General features: G+C 36.6%; 1 protein-coding gene across 2 annotated transcripts in view; it reads left to right on the forward strand.

The window, feature by feature from the left end:
- SATB2 (SATB homeobox 2) overlaps window positions 1-15,737 on the forward strand; it is a 178,786-nt gene that overhangs the window by 92,165 nt on the left and 70,884 nt on the right. For both annotated transcript variants that reach the window (XM_036900513.2, XM_036900512.2), the window contains one exon: window positions 15,004-15,476. In XM_036900513.2, coding sequence (XP_036756408.1) covers window positions 15,004-15,476 — 473 coding nt within the window. The remainder of the gene's footprint in view (window positions 1-15,003; window positions 15,477-15,737) is intronic.

Below are 15,737 nucleotides of genomic sequence, written 5' to 3' on the forward strand. Positions count from 1 at the left end.
AGAGACTGAGAAGTGACTGGTAGTTACAACAGCGGGTGGGGAGTGGGGGGAAGGGTTGGAGTGGGTGGGTGAAATAGATGAAAGGGATAAAGAGACAAAATCTTAATCATAATATAAATTTGGGGATGTTAGTACAGCATAGAGAATATAGCCAATGATTCTTTAATAATGTATGTACCTGTTGAATCACTATGCTGTATATTTGAAATCAATGTAATATTGCATAGCAACTATACCTCGATAAAAAATTTGAAAAAAAAAGAAAGTTTGGGAAAGTGGTGGTCACGTCTTAGGGAACTCTGAAAGCCCAGTTGAGGCATTTTGAGAATCATTGAAGGTTTATCAGCAAGGGAATGATACAATGAAAACAGCCGTTTAAAACAATTCCTCTAGAAGTCATGTAAAACTGAATGTGGGTGTGAATGCATGTATGGCCAAAGGGGAGGCCGATGTGAGAGAGAAGGTAGGCGGTGCATACACCCTGAAGGAAGTAGGCAGAATAGAATGTATTATAGTCATATATTGAAGTGACGACAGTGAGGGAGGGGAGGCATTTGCTTTTGGTGGCAGTGGTGAGACAGAGAGAAGTGACCAATGCAGTGTGTGTTTGGAAAAGATAGAAATCAAGTAGAATCCAAGATTTTGAGCTTGAGTGACTCTTGGTGGTTTGGACAGATGGACGATATAGAGAGGAAATTGCTGATACTTCAGTGAGAATTGGTGAATGAGGTGGGAATACCCATTGGGCTGTTCAGTATTTGGAGCCAGCTGACCAATGGTCATGACTAGAGAATAGATTTTGGAGCCATTTTTTTAGGTGTGGTAGTTCAAATGATACCAAAGGGGCATTTTCTAAACAAGACAGTGAGAACAGCAGGGGATTGCTTTGAGAGGAAAATGGCTATGGGTTAAGAGGAGGTGATTAGGAAGAAAGTGAGGTTTCACAGAAGCCAAGACAGATTATCAGTGGACAAATGTTATCAGGTGCCCTGGCACTTGGAGGCTCTTAGCTTTGGCACAAAGGGAACTGTAATGACATTGGCAGGAGCTATTTCCCTGGAGTGTGAGAGTGAAGGGAATGGGTGTGCATCTAAGAAGGGAAGATGGCATGGAAATGAGGTTAACAGATACTGACCTTGGGAGGAAAGGATATCAAAGCAGCTGACTGACTGCAGCATTAGGATTAAGTGTAACACACACTCCTTTGCCCCAGCACCCATCCCTGACTACAGTGCTCGGTCAAAGAGGATGGAGCCAGTGGAGGCCATAGGCTCAGAAGAGGAAGAGGGGTGATAAGCGAGAGTTCGCATACTGGGAAGGGATGCGATCTGAAGCACAAATGATGCTTTGCCTTTGAAAGAAAAAGGTAACTGTGTCTTCAGAACCTGGAGGAAAGGAACGTAGATGGATAAGGAGGCAGGTTTTGGAGATGGAGTGAGTGATAAAGAACAAGGCAGCTCATGTCATATGGTGGGGTGGGTATGTCATGATTATCCAGCAGTAAAGGACAGAATGGTTGAGGTGGGGCCTTGATGAGAACACCTGAATTAGCTTCTGGACCAACCAGTTTCATTTAGGGAAACAATGAGAAAGAAGTAGGAAATAAAGTGAGTGACACAGTTGAGGATTTATAGTGTTTCAGGTCTCTTTAATTCTTAGCTTAATTTACTTACAGTGTGCTTTAGATTTTCATTTGTCCTGCTTGGAAACAAAATTTAAAACTTAAGAACAAAGGTAGATCTGGTGGTACCTCATGAAGAATCTATAGAGCTGTGAAATGAGAGGTTTTGTGTATAGGCCAGGAACATCCAGTTTCTTTAAAATCTGGTATGAGTGTAATGATATCCTTTTATTTTGTGGAAACCAGTGGGTTAAAATCACAGAATTCTCTTGTTTTTTTTGTCAAATAAAGATAAATTATTGTTTGTTTTTCTTCAGATGATTTACAGAGTTAAAAGCTGAAAAGCACCTAAGTTTGCAAGGTGCTCAAAGCTCTTAAATACAAGTGCTATGTGAAATGCTAGGACTAACGTGACAGTTGTCTGTGGTGGACGTTTGACGAGCTATTTGCCCAACTGATAGGTAGGCCTTCATTTTACCCCTTACAAGAATTTGAGATTTATCTGACCTTGGAATCCTGAACTTCCAGGGGAATGGACATGAATCTAGGAACACTTGGAGTGCAAGTCAGGCTGAATTCTAACATTGGGCCTTTCAAGCTGTCACCTTTCTGTGTTCCATGGTAATTTTGATTCTCAAATAGTTCCCCTGCTAGACCAACACTTCTTTGAAAGAACATCTAGAGGACTCATCGTTCTTTGTCCAATTCAGAGCCTTATGAACATAGGACTTTGAACATTGTAGGTACTTAGTAAATGTTAATAGATCTTAATTTAATTTAATATAGATGAACTTGAACATATGCACTTAGAACAGCTTTATTTTTGCACATATTGTGACTAATCTTGTTTGTTATCTGATGTTTCAATTGAGAGAAAAATAAAATCTTTGTCTGTTTATTACAAGTGTCCTTAGCAAATTAGTCATCAGTTACAATCACTCCCTTTTTCTGTTGAGCTAAAGATTTAGCAAGAAATCCACTGGAGGAGACAGTAACACCTTTATTAAGTAAAAATTAGGGACCATTTATGTAGCTTAAGAAAAGCATCCCTAAGGTTTTTTTCCAGTAAGTTTATTGAATATTCTCCTTAAAATAATGGCCTAAAACATGTAAGTCCCATAAAATAAGAGAGAACGGCCAATGGAAAAGAATGAATTGTGGGTTGATTGGTTCCTTAATTTAACTTTCCTTTACTAGGCTAAATTAAAGAATTAACACACATAGAATGCCAACTGGCAAAGACAGAATGCTCCTAAACAATAATGTTGTTTCTCAAATGTGATCTTTTTTTTGCTATCCTGTGCTGAATTCACCTTTGAAATTATAGTTTGAGATGAAAGTAAAGAATAAAAATAAAGATATTATTAGATATAAGTAGCTTTAACCTGTATAGAAAGTTATAGGAATGCTTGAAATGATCAGTGTTGTCGAACTATGATAAAGCACTGTTCGAAACTGAAAGGGCCAATAGTTCTCAGATGCAGAGAACACAGATTTCAGTGAGGGTAAACATGAATAATGCTCACTTTTTCCATGGACATAATGGGTACTGTGAGCATTGATTGCCAAAAAAACAGAGGTGTCCAGATTCAGTTTGCTTTAAGGTAGATATATATGTTTTTGTGGATCTTATTTTGTTGGAAAAAGGAAGTTGATAATAAGGGGAAAATACACCTAAGAAAACCAGTCTTAACAGTATTATCACAATGCTGGCTGGTACACTTTGCTTATGGGGCTGGAAGCATTTTCCTTCCAAGCCTTGTTTTATTAGGAGTTAACAAGTTGGCTCTGAATATCTTGCTCTAGGCAGAGACTTTGCAAGCAAGTTCTCAACCAGGAGACAGATTCTCTTTAACAAATTTAGAGGGAAAAAAAAATCTTTAAGTTTTGTAGTCCCAAAAGACTTAGCTTTTTTTTTTTTCTTTTGCCCTTCAGCCTTTTCAGACTCCTAATATTTTCTTTAATTATATTTAGTGAACTCTTCTGGTAATAGTTTTGTTTTTTCTTCCAATGGCGTGGGATTTATATCTAATATAGGTGGCATATTAGCTTTAGCTCTTGAAATCATGTCTATCTACGTTTGTGTTACCAGAAAATGGATTTTATATTACAAATTGACTTTGTACCTGTGATTATTGACCAGGAGAGAATAAATCAGAAGTATTTTCAATTATTGGTCATATTTAATTTGGAAGACAGGATGCTGTTCTGTTTGTTGAGGAAATTAGTGTTATCTTACCTTTTAAAAAGAATTTAACTCAGTGAAAGACTTTGGGTGCATAGTTGGTTTGTTTAGCCTTAATTTGTAGCTCAGTTCAGAGAGAGAAGTCAAAATTAATATCAGGTTGAATCGCGTGAAATTGCCAATTCTATGGGTCAAAATTGTTGTATACTGCCAATTTCACAAAGTTCAATCATGTATGAATTTATAGCGACTTCCCGAGATCCTCAGGTTTTTACCATGTTATGTCAATGTGCAAATCCCTTTTAGTTCTTGTTGGTCACCTCTTTCAGAGAAACACTTTTTACTTTCACAGTTTATAAAGAGCTCTTGCCAAAGCTCCCAGTTGTGTGCTTGATGCCTTTCGTCAGTCAGGTAGGAGTCCGTGCTGATGATCCCCATTATGCAGCAAAGCTTTTCTGGCTGCAAGATAAAGAAAAGAATGGGAGATTCATGAAGATGGATATAATAAGTGAGAGTTTGTATTACAGATGACTAGAATGAATTACTAATAAAGAACAAAATAGGGATTAAAAAGAGCTATATTTTATCATCAAGTAGAAATGCATTTCAAGTCAGGCAGTCATTGCAGGCTCATCTCTGTGTACAAAACAGTTGAACTGTTTGCAGCAAGTCTATAGGTAGAGGTTTTTAGAGCTAATATTATTCACCACTGTGTCTCTAGAGGCTGACATCATTCCTGACATATGATTAATAAATGATTAATATTTATCATATGAATTAAAATAATAAATGTGAATAATCCTATTTTAGTGATTACAGAATTCAATTGTCAAGGAATCAGTGATGTCATCACTTTTTAGAACTGACCAGCTTTTTCAGTCTGCACCTCAAAAAGGCTTACAGGGCATATGACTATCATCAGGTTGAGCCCCCACCATTCAAATAACTCATCTGTCCATCCATCATGTCACTCATATACACAGACATACAAATAGAAAGCAGGACTTACCTGTAGAAAAGTTGATTAGTCCTGACTCAAACCCTAAAATTAATAATAACCACATGCCGCACATTGGGTATTTTAGCAAAAGCAGTGTAACAGGAGCTTTAAGGTCCTAAAGACATAGGTTTTAATTCTGATTCTCCCTTACTTCTTCCTTTAATAGTGACATGGTATTTTCTGAGCTTTAGCTACTTCTTCAGTAAAGTGGGCATAGCAGTATTATTTCATACAGCTGTTGTGAGAATTAAATGACAGTGCTACGTAAAGGGTTTGCACAGTGCCTCAGCTACTATATAAATAGTAGGGTTGGATGTTACCTGAAATGTCAGTATGTTTTCAAAGAGGTATATTAGCAAGACAGATATGGAAATTTCTGCACTTACAATAAAAACATTTTCTCTAAAGGAAATCCATTAAAAAGTCCTTGTGAAATATTTAGGGCCTAGGAACTTGATGTTGAGTTATTCAGAGAACAAGGAAAAAAACTAGTTTCTGTTGGCCATGTGGCTTATTATGCTATGAGGCTAGACCCCTTAGGCCCTAATCATTATTAATATTCCTATTTATTTATCTACATTTGGTTGCTATTTGACCTTGACTAAATTATTTGACTTCTCTCAAATTGAATGGGATCATTGTCTTCAAAGTTGGGCTCCAAGCTTTTGGGGCCGGAGTGGGGGAGCAAAGAACTTGGGGTGGAGGTTTGGAAATCCAAGGCAGTGATATGCTCAAGAATATCTTTTCTCTATGCTCAGAGGTTTGGGTATCAGTTTGAAATTTTCGATTTGTTTGGCAACTTTCCTGCGAAGAGTTCCAAAGGCAAGCCTGTGTCTTACCTTTGTGAATCACTTTCAGAGTAATTTCCAAGGCTTGAAGGAGTCACAGAAGAATTCTACCATCCCTTTTTTTCTTCTTTTTTCCTTTGGCCTATATTTTTCTATGTAGGCTTTTCAGGAGAAGTTCTGGGGGATACTAGAGTGTTATTTTATTAAGAAATACATTATCACTCATTCATGCTAATCTGTTTACATTTGCATAAGTATTTTAATGGTTTAAGGAAAAAAATCCATAGGCCAAAAATTCCAGAAATTTCTCAATACAAAGCCTTTTACCCAATTCATTGCTTTCCACTCATTCTAAGTATGGACAAACCCCAGGGGTTATTTCACAAAAGCAATTATGTAAAGGTTTGCATTAAAACACTAGGTTCATAGTTCTGGAAATTTTTTATCAGTCTTTTAAACAGTATTGTAGGTAAACTTGTAAGAGCAATACTGTAACTACTTCTAGTGCCATTATATAAACTCCTATTATTCTTGCAGTGGGGAGTTTCACAAAGAAAGATATCTTAGGAAAGCCTTAAATTCTTGCCAAAGAGCAAAGGAGCAGAAACAAATATTCTGAGCAAAAGCAATTGTTTTGAAAATCCTAGCAGCAATATTCTCTTTAAGATGCTGTTAGGTAAATAACGTGGAAGGTTGCTTTAAAACCCATTTACAGATAATCCTCCCCATTTTACAGGTATTTCCAAGATCACCCAGCTAGGTAAAACCTAGAGCTTAAAAATCCCAGTTTGCTTTGCTTGCCACCCATCCTACGTCATCTTGCTTTGATTGGCAGGCATCTCTACTGTTCAAATACTTCTCCTATTATTGTTCATAAATACTCAGAAAGTATACTTTGGGGGCATTTAGTCATTGGAGCATATGTTTTTAGTACTGAAATTTTACTAGGTTTACTTAATATAGCATCTATAGCAAGTAGACATAATAAAACAATAAAATCTAGCTGAGAGAAGCACTTAAAGAAGAAAAAGTAATGTTACTATTATTGTTTTTTAGGTAAGGACGTTTTTGATGCCTACTCATTCCCAGGGAAATCAATGCAAACTGTTAAACATTTGCTTTTTTTTTTTTTTGAAGATTGATTATTTCTTTGACATATCTTCTTGTAGAGTAACATAAGCATGTATAAGTTTTAACAAACTACTAATTAAATTGCGTACACACATTGACATAATAGAAATACAGCTACATAACAAAAGCAGACCTACAATTACCAGCCATATCCAGTGAAACCAAGAAAACCAGTTAGGTACCCTAGGCATTTGTGAAAACTTATCAATGATATGATGGATATTGTCTAAATGAATTTGAATAGTTTGAGAAAAATCAGATAATTAAAACAACACGTTCCTGGGAACTGTTCACATCCCATATGTTCTTTTAACATCTATAGTCGCACGATTTTGGAGCACTGCAACTTGCAGTTCTCCTAATTCTTGGTTGAGTTCCGACAGTATAGATCCAGTCAAATTTGTTGTTTTACTGTATGCACAGGCCAGCTTAGATATCTCCTTCTTCATTCCAATGGCAAGTCCAGGAACTGGTGGGATGAATGCAGCTACAACTGCAACAGCGCCAGGATCTTTGTTGAAGTTTTTTGATGATCATCTTCTGGAATGACTCTTCAAGAGGATGTTGATGTTGGAAGTTCTTCTTCATATTGTATCTTAATTTGTTTTCTGGGTAGCCAAATTAGGCTTTGATCCTCTGTATAAACACAAACAAACCCTTTGCCCACACTTTGATATGACCTTTATACCATTATGAAGAACCTATTGGAGATCACCACACAGGAACTGCTGTTAGTCCATTCTTGGGTTCTGTGATTCTGCTGCTGTTTTGTTCCTTCAGTTTTTCCTTTGTTCTTATACTCCACAGATGAGTGAAATCATTTGGTATTTGTCTTTCTCCGCTTGGCTTATTTAACTGAGCATAATACCCTCTAGCTCCATCCATGTTGTTGCAAATGGTAGGATTTGTTTTCTTCTTATGGATGAATAAGATTCCATTGTGTATATGTACCACATCTTCTTTATCCATTCATCTACTGATGGACACTTAGGTTGCTTCCAATTCTTGGCTATTGTAAATAGTGCTGTGATAAACATAGGGGTGCATCTGTCTTTTTCAAACTGGAGTACTGTATTCTTAGGGTAAATTCCTAGGAGTGGAATTCCTGAGTCAAATGGTAAGTCTATTTTGAGCATTTTGAGGAACCTCCATACTGCTTTCCACAATGGTTGAACTAATTTACATTCCCACCAGCAGTGTAGGAGGGTTCCTCTTTCTCCACAACCTCGCCAACATTTGTTGTTGTTTGTCTTTTGGATGGTAGCCATCCTTACTGGTGTGAGGTGATATCTCATTGTGGTTTTAATTTGCATTTCTCTGATAACTAGCGATGTGGAGCATCTTTTCATGTGTCTGTTGGCCATCTGAATTTCTTTTTTGGAGAACTGTCTTTTCAGTTCCTCTGCCCATTTTTTAATTGGATTATTTGTTTTTTGTTTGTTGAGGTGGGTGAGCTCTTTATATATTTTGGATGTCAAGCCTTTATCAGATCTGTCATTTACAAATATATTCTCCCATACTGTAGGGTACCTTTTTGTTCTATTGATGGTGTCTTTTGCTGTACAGAAGCTTTACAGCTTAATATAGTCCCACTTGTTCATTTTTGCTTTTGTTTTCCTTGCCCGGGGAGATATGTTCAAGAAGAGGTCACTCATGTTTATGTCTAAGAGATTTTTGCCTATGTTTTTTTCTAAGAGTTTTATGGTTTCCCGACTTACATTCAGATCTTTGATCCATTTCGAATTTACTTTTGTGTATGGGGTTGGACAATGGTCCAGTTTCATTCTCTTACATGTAGCTGACCAGTTTTGCCAGCACCATCTGTTGAAGAGACTGTCATTTCCCCATTGTATGTCTGTGGCTCCTTTATCAAATATTAATTGACCATATATAAACATTTGCTTTTTAAAAATACTATAGGATACTTTCCTTCTTTCTTTTGGTTGATGTAAATGTAACATGTATACATTTAAAGCATATTTTATTCCTTAAGTTTTTTTCATATTAGTTTTTGAAATTTGTAAGCTGTATTTGTGTAGCATTTAATTTCAAGAGTTGTAAGATTGTTATTTTATTTCCCATCTATTCTGCTGAATCCTGATTTGAAGGTCAGAATATGAACTATTAAGCCTCATTTGGAGAAACTGAATAGCAACGTATTCCTGCATATAATGTGAGGCATGTGATTCTGTATTGATAATGAATTCTTTTAAACTGCAGGGATTTATTTGAAAAAGTGATATGATGTAACATGGCATAGTTACTCAAACTAAAATAAAGGTTGCAATTGTAATTGCAATTCTTTAAATGACCCCTGGGAAACAGACATTGGTTATAATGTCCTAATCAGGAAATTTTGAAATGGGAAGCCTAATCTGTTAATCATAATTATACAGATATTTTCTGAAATTTTACAATAGTGGCTTAACAAAGATCTTTCACATAGATACTGATCATCTAAATTTTGCTCTTACAATTCTGAGATAATAATGTTTTCCCTATGGCAAAACTGAGGTCCAAATAATCTGTCTCTAACTTGCTCAAGGAGGCCCCACAGAGGTAAAATATGGATTTGCATATAGCTTTTTAATACCAGATCTAGTCAATGCTTCTTTAATATAACATGTTCAACAAAAACTAAAGATATATCATAGAGAAAAATTTGTTACTTAGATACATTTATAGTATAGTGAATGTTCAGAAACAATGAATTCTTAATGTCATTGAGAATTAGGGAAAAAATGGAATATGACAGTTATAAATGTGTGGTGTAGTGTAGTCTCAAAAGATGACAACATAAAAGCAGAGGAAATAAAGAACAGTAATTCTCAAACTTTAACATACATAAGAATCATGGAATCTTAGTGTACATAAGAACTCTAAGAGATTCTGGTGTGGAGCCCATGAATTTGTGATTTTAACAATCTTCCAGGTTATATGGATATTGATGTCTCTAGGACCATACTTTGAGTATCTCTGACATAGCACAGATCTGAAATACACAGTGTGCATCCATCCATCTATATGTATGCACACACACACAAACAAAGTGTTGCTGTATATTAACTTACCTAATTTGCATAATGATCCTTCAAGGTGGCACATTTGTTAACTAACCCACATTAAATACATAAGGAAACTAAGGCACAGGGAAGTTGAATAACAGGCCCAAGTCCACATAGCTAGCAAGTGGTAGAGCTGAGATTTCAACCCCAGCAGACTGGCTTAGAAGTATCTGCTTATAACTATTAGACCATAAATCTTTCCCAACAACTAAAAAAATGCTTGTCCCAAATTGGAGTGAAGGAATTACAATAAAAAATTAATGTTCAATAGGAATAAAAGACAAGATTTATTTGTACATGTTTGAGTATTGAAAATGTTCTTACAACTGCCTAAAATATGTATTTATCAGAGATTTGTGATTATTAAAATAAATCCTTGACTTTTTGGATGTACTGTAAAATTGCTTGAAGTAAAATTAATTTTTGAACTAAATATCTTTTAATTGTAATGCAAATAAATCCCAGGGAAGGAAAGTGACTTCCTTTCTGTGAACAATCAGCTATAGCCAGCAATCAGGGAGGGGCATTGCACAGCTAATAGCCATAGAGTGTTCTTCGTTAAAACATCAACTCTGTGAACTTGGGAAGGCTGCAGGAACCCCTGGAATTATAATAGAATACTACAAAGGCCTCTCCTACTTTAGAGTTAAATGGGATCCCAGAGTCTCAGAGGGTGGGTTAGATAATCATTTCTCATTCCCTGTAGTTTTCACTCGGTACTAGAAAGCTCAAAGGAATCTTCAAGATCCTCCTGGAACTCTGAGTTTCTCAGAAACCTGAGCAAACTCCAGATCTGGACTGTTTACCTGCAAGATCCCTAGACTGGGACCCCTCCTCAGAGGTTGGAATAGCTACAGAAAGCATTAGGGGTAGATGCATTTCAGCCCCACTTGCCTCGACAGTTCCTAAAGCCACATCCTGTTTGGGGACTTGTATTTGAAACTGGGGACGTCATTCCTTCCCAGGTACCTCATTCCTTCCCAGGTACCTCCTACTCCGCAGATCACCTTCAGGACTTCAGCAACTGCAGAATCAAATTTGCTGTGGATTAAATTGCAGCTCTGAGTTAAAGCTCTGAAAGCAGTTGTGTTTTTAATGTCTGTTTAATAAGTAAACATTTTGACTTTATCAGGAACCCTTTCTGTTGTGAATGTGAGCATCATTTTCATCTTCAAAGGTAGCTGTGCCTTTTATCCTTCACTATTTTCAGGATTTCTGATTCATGGCTTAATATCACAGTGGTAAAGTGGGCTGTCAGAGCCAGGGTGTTGTCGTTGGTTTTGGTTTAATTTAAGACAGACTTAACATTATGTTTTCTCTCTGTGAAGAAGCAAAACACAAAAGCAAACACTGCAGTTAGATCTGCATTTCAGCCATTGTCCTTACTTCCAAATAATTTAAAAGACAGAAAAAGGGAGGAGAGAAGGTAAGGAGGGAGGGAGGGTGGAAAGAAAAGAGGGAAGGAAGGAAGGGAAAGATAGAAAAATAAAAAGGAAAAGAAATAATGAATGCCCAAGCTGAGTTTGCAGATGGAGTCTGGAACAATGTGATGTTGCTCTTTTTTTTTTTAAGCATTTGTATTTCACTTGCTTTGGCTTAAGAGGCTAAAATATTATGCTGGTGTTACTTTTATAAGCAGCAGCAGAAAAAAATGAAAAATTTCTCAACTTTGGCAAAATCTGTACAAAAAGGAAGGAAACCATACACTGGCCTGGTCAGGGGAGATGAAGCCTGTGGATGAGCATTTTATTTTTACATATTCTTAGAGCAGGGATGGTGACTTTTTTTCCTTCCTTCATTCTTAGGACTGAAAAACTCGGCTTTTCTTGGTAGAAGTGTGAGGGACTGAAAAGCATTGGCAAAGATTCTTTGCTGGGCCAAACTTTAGTCAGTCTTTCAACCTTCTCCTAGGCCCGTCTGTGCACTGCCTTTTAAAATCCAGTTTTAGCAAGAACCCTGCTGAGTCAGTTTAACCTGAACCCCTACCCTCGATATCTGATCAACTTTGATATCTGATCGGGTCCCTCATCTTCCACCATCCCCCAGGTGATGTCTAATCACCCTGGCTTGTCTTCAGCAAAGAATCTTGTTAGGTCAGTTTAGCCAGAATCCCCCTTACTTCTGTGTTTCCTCCTGGTAATTTTCCATCCACTGACCCCCACCTTGCTCCTTGGCTGTCAATTCCTGTATACACTTCTGTACTCAGAGTCGAGCCCAGTCTCTGTCCCGCAGTGTCAGGCGCCATTGCGGTGGTCCCATCCCTGTTGTAATGGTCCTGGATAAGGTCTGCCTTACCATCTTGAACAAATGTTGTTGAATGTTTTTTTTCTTTCACAGCATAAGAAGAGTCTTCAGTGTCACAGGCAAAATTTGAAGACTGGAAGCCCATGGGCAGGATCCGGTTTTCAGAAATGACTTGTTTGGCTTGACTTGTTTGGCATTCATATTTATTGTATTATGAAAATGGACTAGTAGCCAACACTTAAAAGTTAGAAACTATGATGTAATAATCCAGATTGTTCATAGTTTTGGAAAAAAAAATGAAGAAATGACAATATGAGAAAGACAAAAACTAGCTGAGGGTGGGTAGTGGCTGCTTCCTTTGGACTGGGCAGACTTTTTGTCATTCTGTCTCATACCTCTGCAGCTGGCTACTCGGCTGCTCTTCTCTACCTGGATGTGCAGGCTTTTGTGTTGGCGATTCCCTCATTGTGGTTTACCGAGTAGGAACACCTCATGGTGTTACCACATGTTTCTAAGAATACTTCCACAGTCACTGTTCTTAACCATATGACTTTATAAGGATCTGGGAATTTATTAGGAAAGGGAGAATTATTACGTGTAATCTTAAACGAATGGGGATTGATACTACTCTGATTCTTATTGTAACAATTCACATAGGGTTTAAGGAGCTCTGAACATTTATGCTTAATTGTGTGCATATTTCTGATTAGAGTAGAACAGAGTAAACTTTTAAATTAATGATGTGATTTAGATCTAGCTCAAGAAAGTAAGTCACTCAAATGTAATTAAACTGTTGAAAAATGAAAATACTGAGATTTTGGAAAATTAGTTTTTGGTCAAAGAATGCATGCTGTAAGAGGATGATCTAGTTTTTTTAAGTAGAAATAAATTAATAGATAAAACTTTTGCTTCTTACATACCTGAAAACATATTTAATATTTGCATTTGTCTTTACTTTGGCTGAATTAAAAAGGAAATAAACAAATAAAAGTGACCCAAGTGTTTGTCCAAGGCCAAGTATTTCTGTCTGTAAAGTGTGACTTTACTCTGGAAGCAATCCACTGTCGTTTCACTTCTTTCAATAAGGAAATTATAATAGTAACTCCTGTTCTATGGAAACTGTGTCAGATTACCTTTTGAAAGCTCTCAACCATTTGCTTGGTTTGGTTTTAAAATTGTAAACCTTAAAGTTTAATTAATACAATGACTGAAAAATGTTTGCCTTTAGAGGATCAGATTAAAATAACTTGTTCCCCTTGACCCTTGTGAATGAGAGGTAAATACAAACTGAATGAGTTACATTGAAAGGATTAAGTCAGAAATTAAACCCTTACAAAAGTCTGAGGTAAACCTTTGGCTTATTTGGTGGTTCATGGGAAAAATAAGCAGTCATTCAGTTTGTTTGTTTTTTTTAAAGCAGGAAAAAATAACACTGTATATGTCTGACTATAAGGTGATGCTGAGATGAGTGTTTACCTATTTTCCCAATGAGAAGTTTTGAATACATCGAACCTTTAGTCATGTAAATAAATGTCAAATATATACTTACATTTTAATATAGTGACTTATATCAACATAAATCACATATATAATTTCCACATATATAGTTTAAAATCACGTTACATAAAACAGTAATTCAGAAATACTACTTTTCCCCCACTGTTAAAGTTCATTGATTGATTTTATTCAAATTCTTCATATGTGATTTGTCACTAGTGTCTGTCATTACATCTCACTCAGTTTTCCCACACACATCATTTGTGCCTAAATTTCTTAGAGACTCAGTACTTTTTTGATCCAAATATGATTTTGTCACTGTAAACGGTTTGCCAAACTACAAGGACTGTTTGCATAACAGGGCGACAATTATTTTGAAAACTTCTGTCTTGTGGGTGAATAGTTTTGATCTCCAACATGAAACAACCTGAAGTACAGTGCATTTTCAAGTTATCTTTATAGGCTTCTACATAATGATATCTGCCTTTTGCAATTATAAGAAATAATTACTAGATCTGTTTGGAATTATTGCTTTAAAAAATAACTTTTGTTAGATTTACACCTATGAGCATTTAAAGCACATAAAGACAATGGAGGCTGTTTTCGTGTTTTCTCCAAACAAACCTTTGCTTTACATAATAAGGTAATACAGAGATTCAGATTTGACTATGAGGTGACTCACTCTTTCCAGAGAAATATTCTTGATAGAAGAAAAAAATTCGGCCTCATGTTTGATCATACACAATACTTCATCTCTCTTTCAAGGTTTTTCCTTATGTCTTTACTGAAGTGCAATAAAATGCAGTAAGAAAGATGACCTAGGGAGGGTGTGTCTTATTTAATTGCAAAGCAATGTTCTTAATTTTATTTTTTTCTAACCCTAATGCAAAACACAATCATAAAAATATCCATTTCTTAAGAAATATTCCTAAACAAAAATAGTAGTGAGTAGATAAAAGGATATACTATGTGGTTGACATTTTATGTGAATGTTTTCATATTGTATAGTAGATAATGATGTGAGATCTTTATTAAGAAGTGGCAGTTAATTTGGCAGGAGATATTGTTCTTGTCATTTCCTGATAACCATGTACCACACCATTAACCACAGACTATATACATGAGAACAGCTGGTGTTTTTATAAGATGGGGTGATGAGGGAGATGATAGAGCTTAGGATTTAGAATTTATAATAGTTAGTGGTTTCTATCTTGGCTATTGGATAAAATGCCTACTATTAAGAATTTAAGAAAATTAAAGTGACAAATATTACTTTCATATCACCTATGAAAAATCTGTTATTGTAACATGTTGCAGGAAAGGGTAACTCTCCTATACCCGGGGGCTTCTGGCTTTGTATGAAAGAAAGTTTATGTCAGTAACCAAAAATATGATAATTCAATACTGTGTATATTAGCAATAAATCAAACCAATGAAAATAATGATGAATTATCCCTTTTATCTCTTAACAGTGGAAAGAGTGGAACGAGAAAACCTTTCAGACTATTGTGTTCTGGGCCAGCGTCCAATGCATTTACCAAATATGAACCAGCTGGCATCCTTGGGGAAAACCAACGAACAGTCTCCTCACAGCCAAATCCACCACAGTACTCCGATCCGAAACCAAGTGCCCGCGTTACAGCCCATCATGAGCCCTGGTCTTCTTTCTCCCCAGCTCAGTCCGCAACTTGTCAGGCAACAAATAGCCATGGCCCATCTGATAAACCAGCAGATTGCCGTCAGCCGGCTCCTGGCTCACCAGCATCCTCAAGCCATCAACCAGCAGTTCCTGAATCACCCCCCCATTCCCAGAGCAGTTAAGCCAGAGCCAACCAGCTCCTCCGTGGAAGTCTCTCCAGACATCTACCAGCAAGTCAGAGATGAGCTCAAGAGGGCCAGTGTGTCTCAAGCTGTCTTTGCAAGAGTGGCATTCAACCGCACGCAGGTACAACTGGCATTGAACATGATAACTGGTAGTTAAGAGTAATATTAGGGGAAAAGAAATAAAGAGTAATACTAGGGATAGAATTGTGACATGTCTTTTTCAATCTCTAAAAATTTTTTATGGATCCCAGAGCACATAGAATTAGATTAATACTTAGTTCATGAAGTGCTATCACCATCAATCCATGCATAGTCATAATTAATTCATTAATTTCAGCAGTGTAATAAATGCTTGTGAACCCACCACCCAACTCAGGGCCCA

This window comes from Manis pentadactyla, chromosome 6 (assembly GCF_030020395.1).
Source record: "Manis pentadactyla isolate mManPen7 chromosome 6, mManPen7.hap1, whole genome shotgun sequence".
Taxonomy (NCBI): Eukaryota; Metazoa; Chordata; class Mammalia; order Pholidota; family Manidae; genus Manis; species Manis pentadactyla.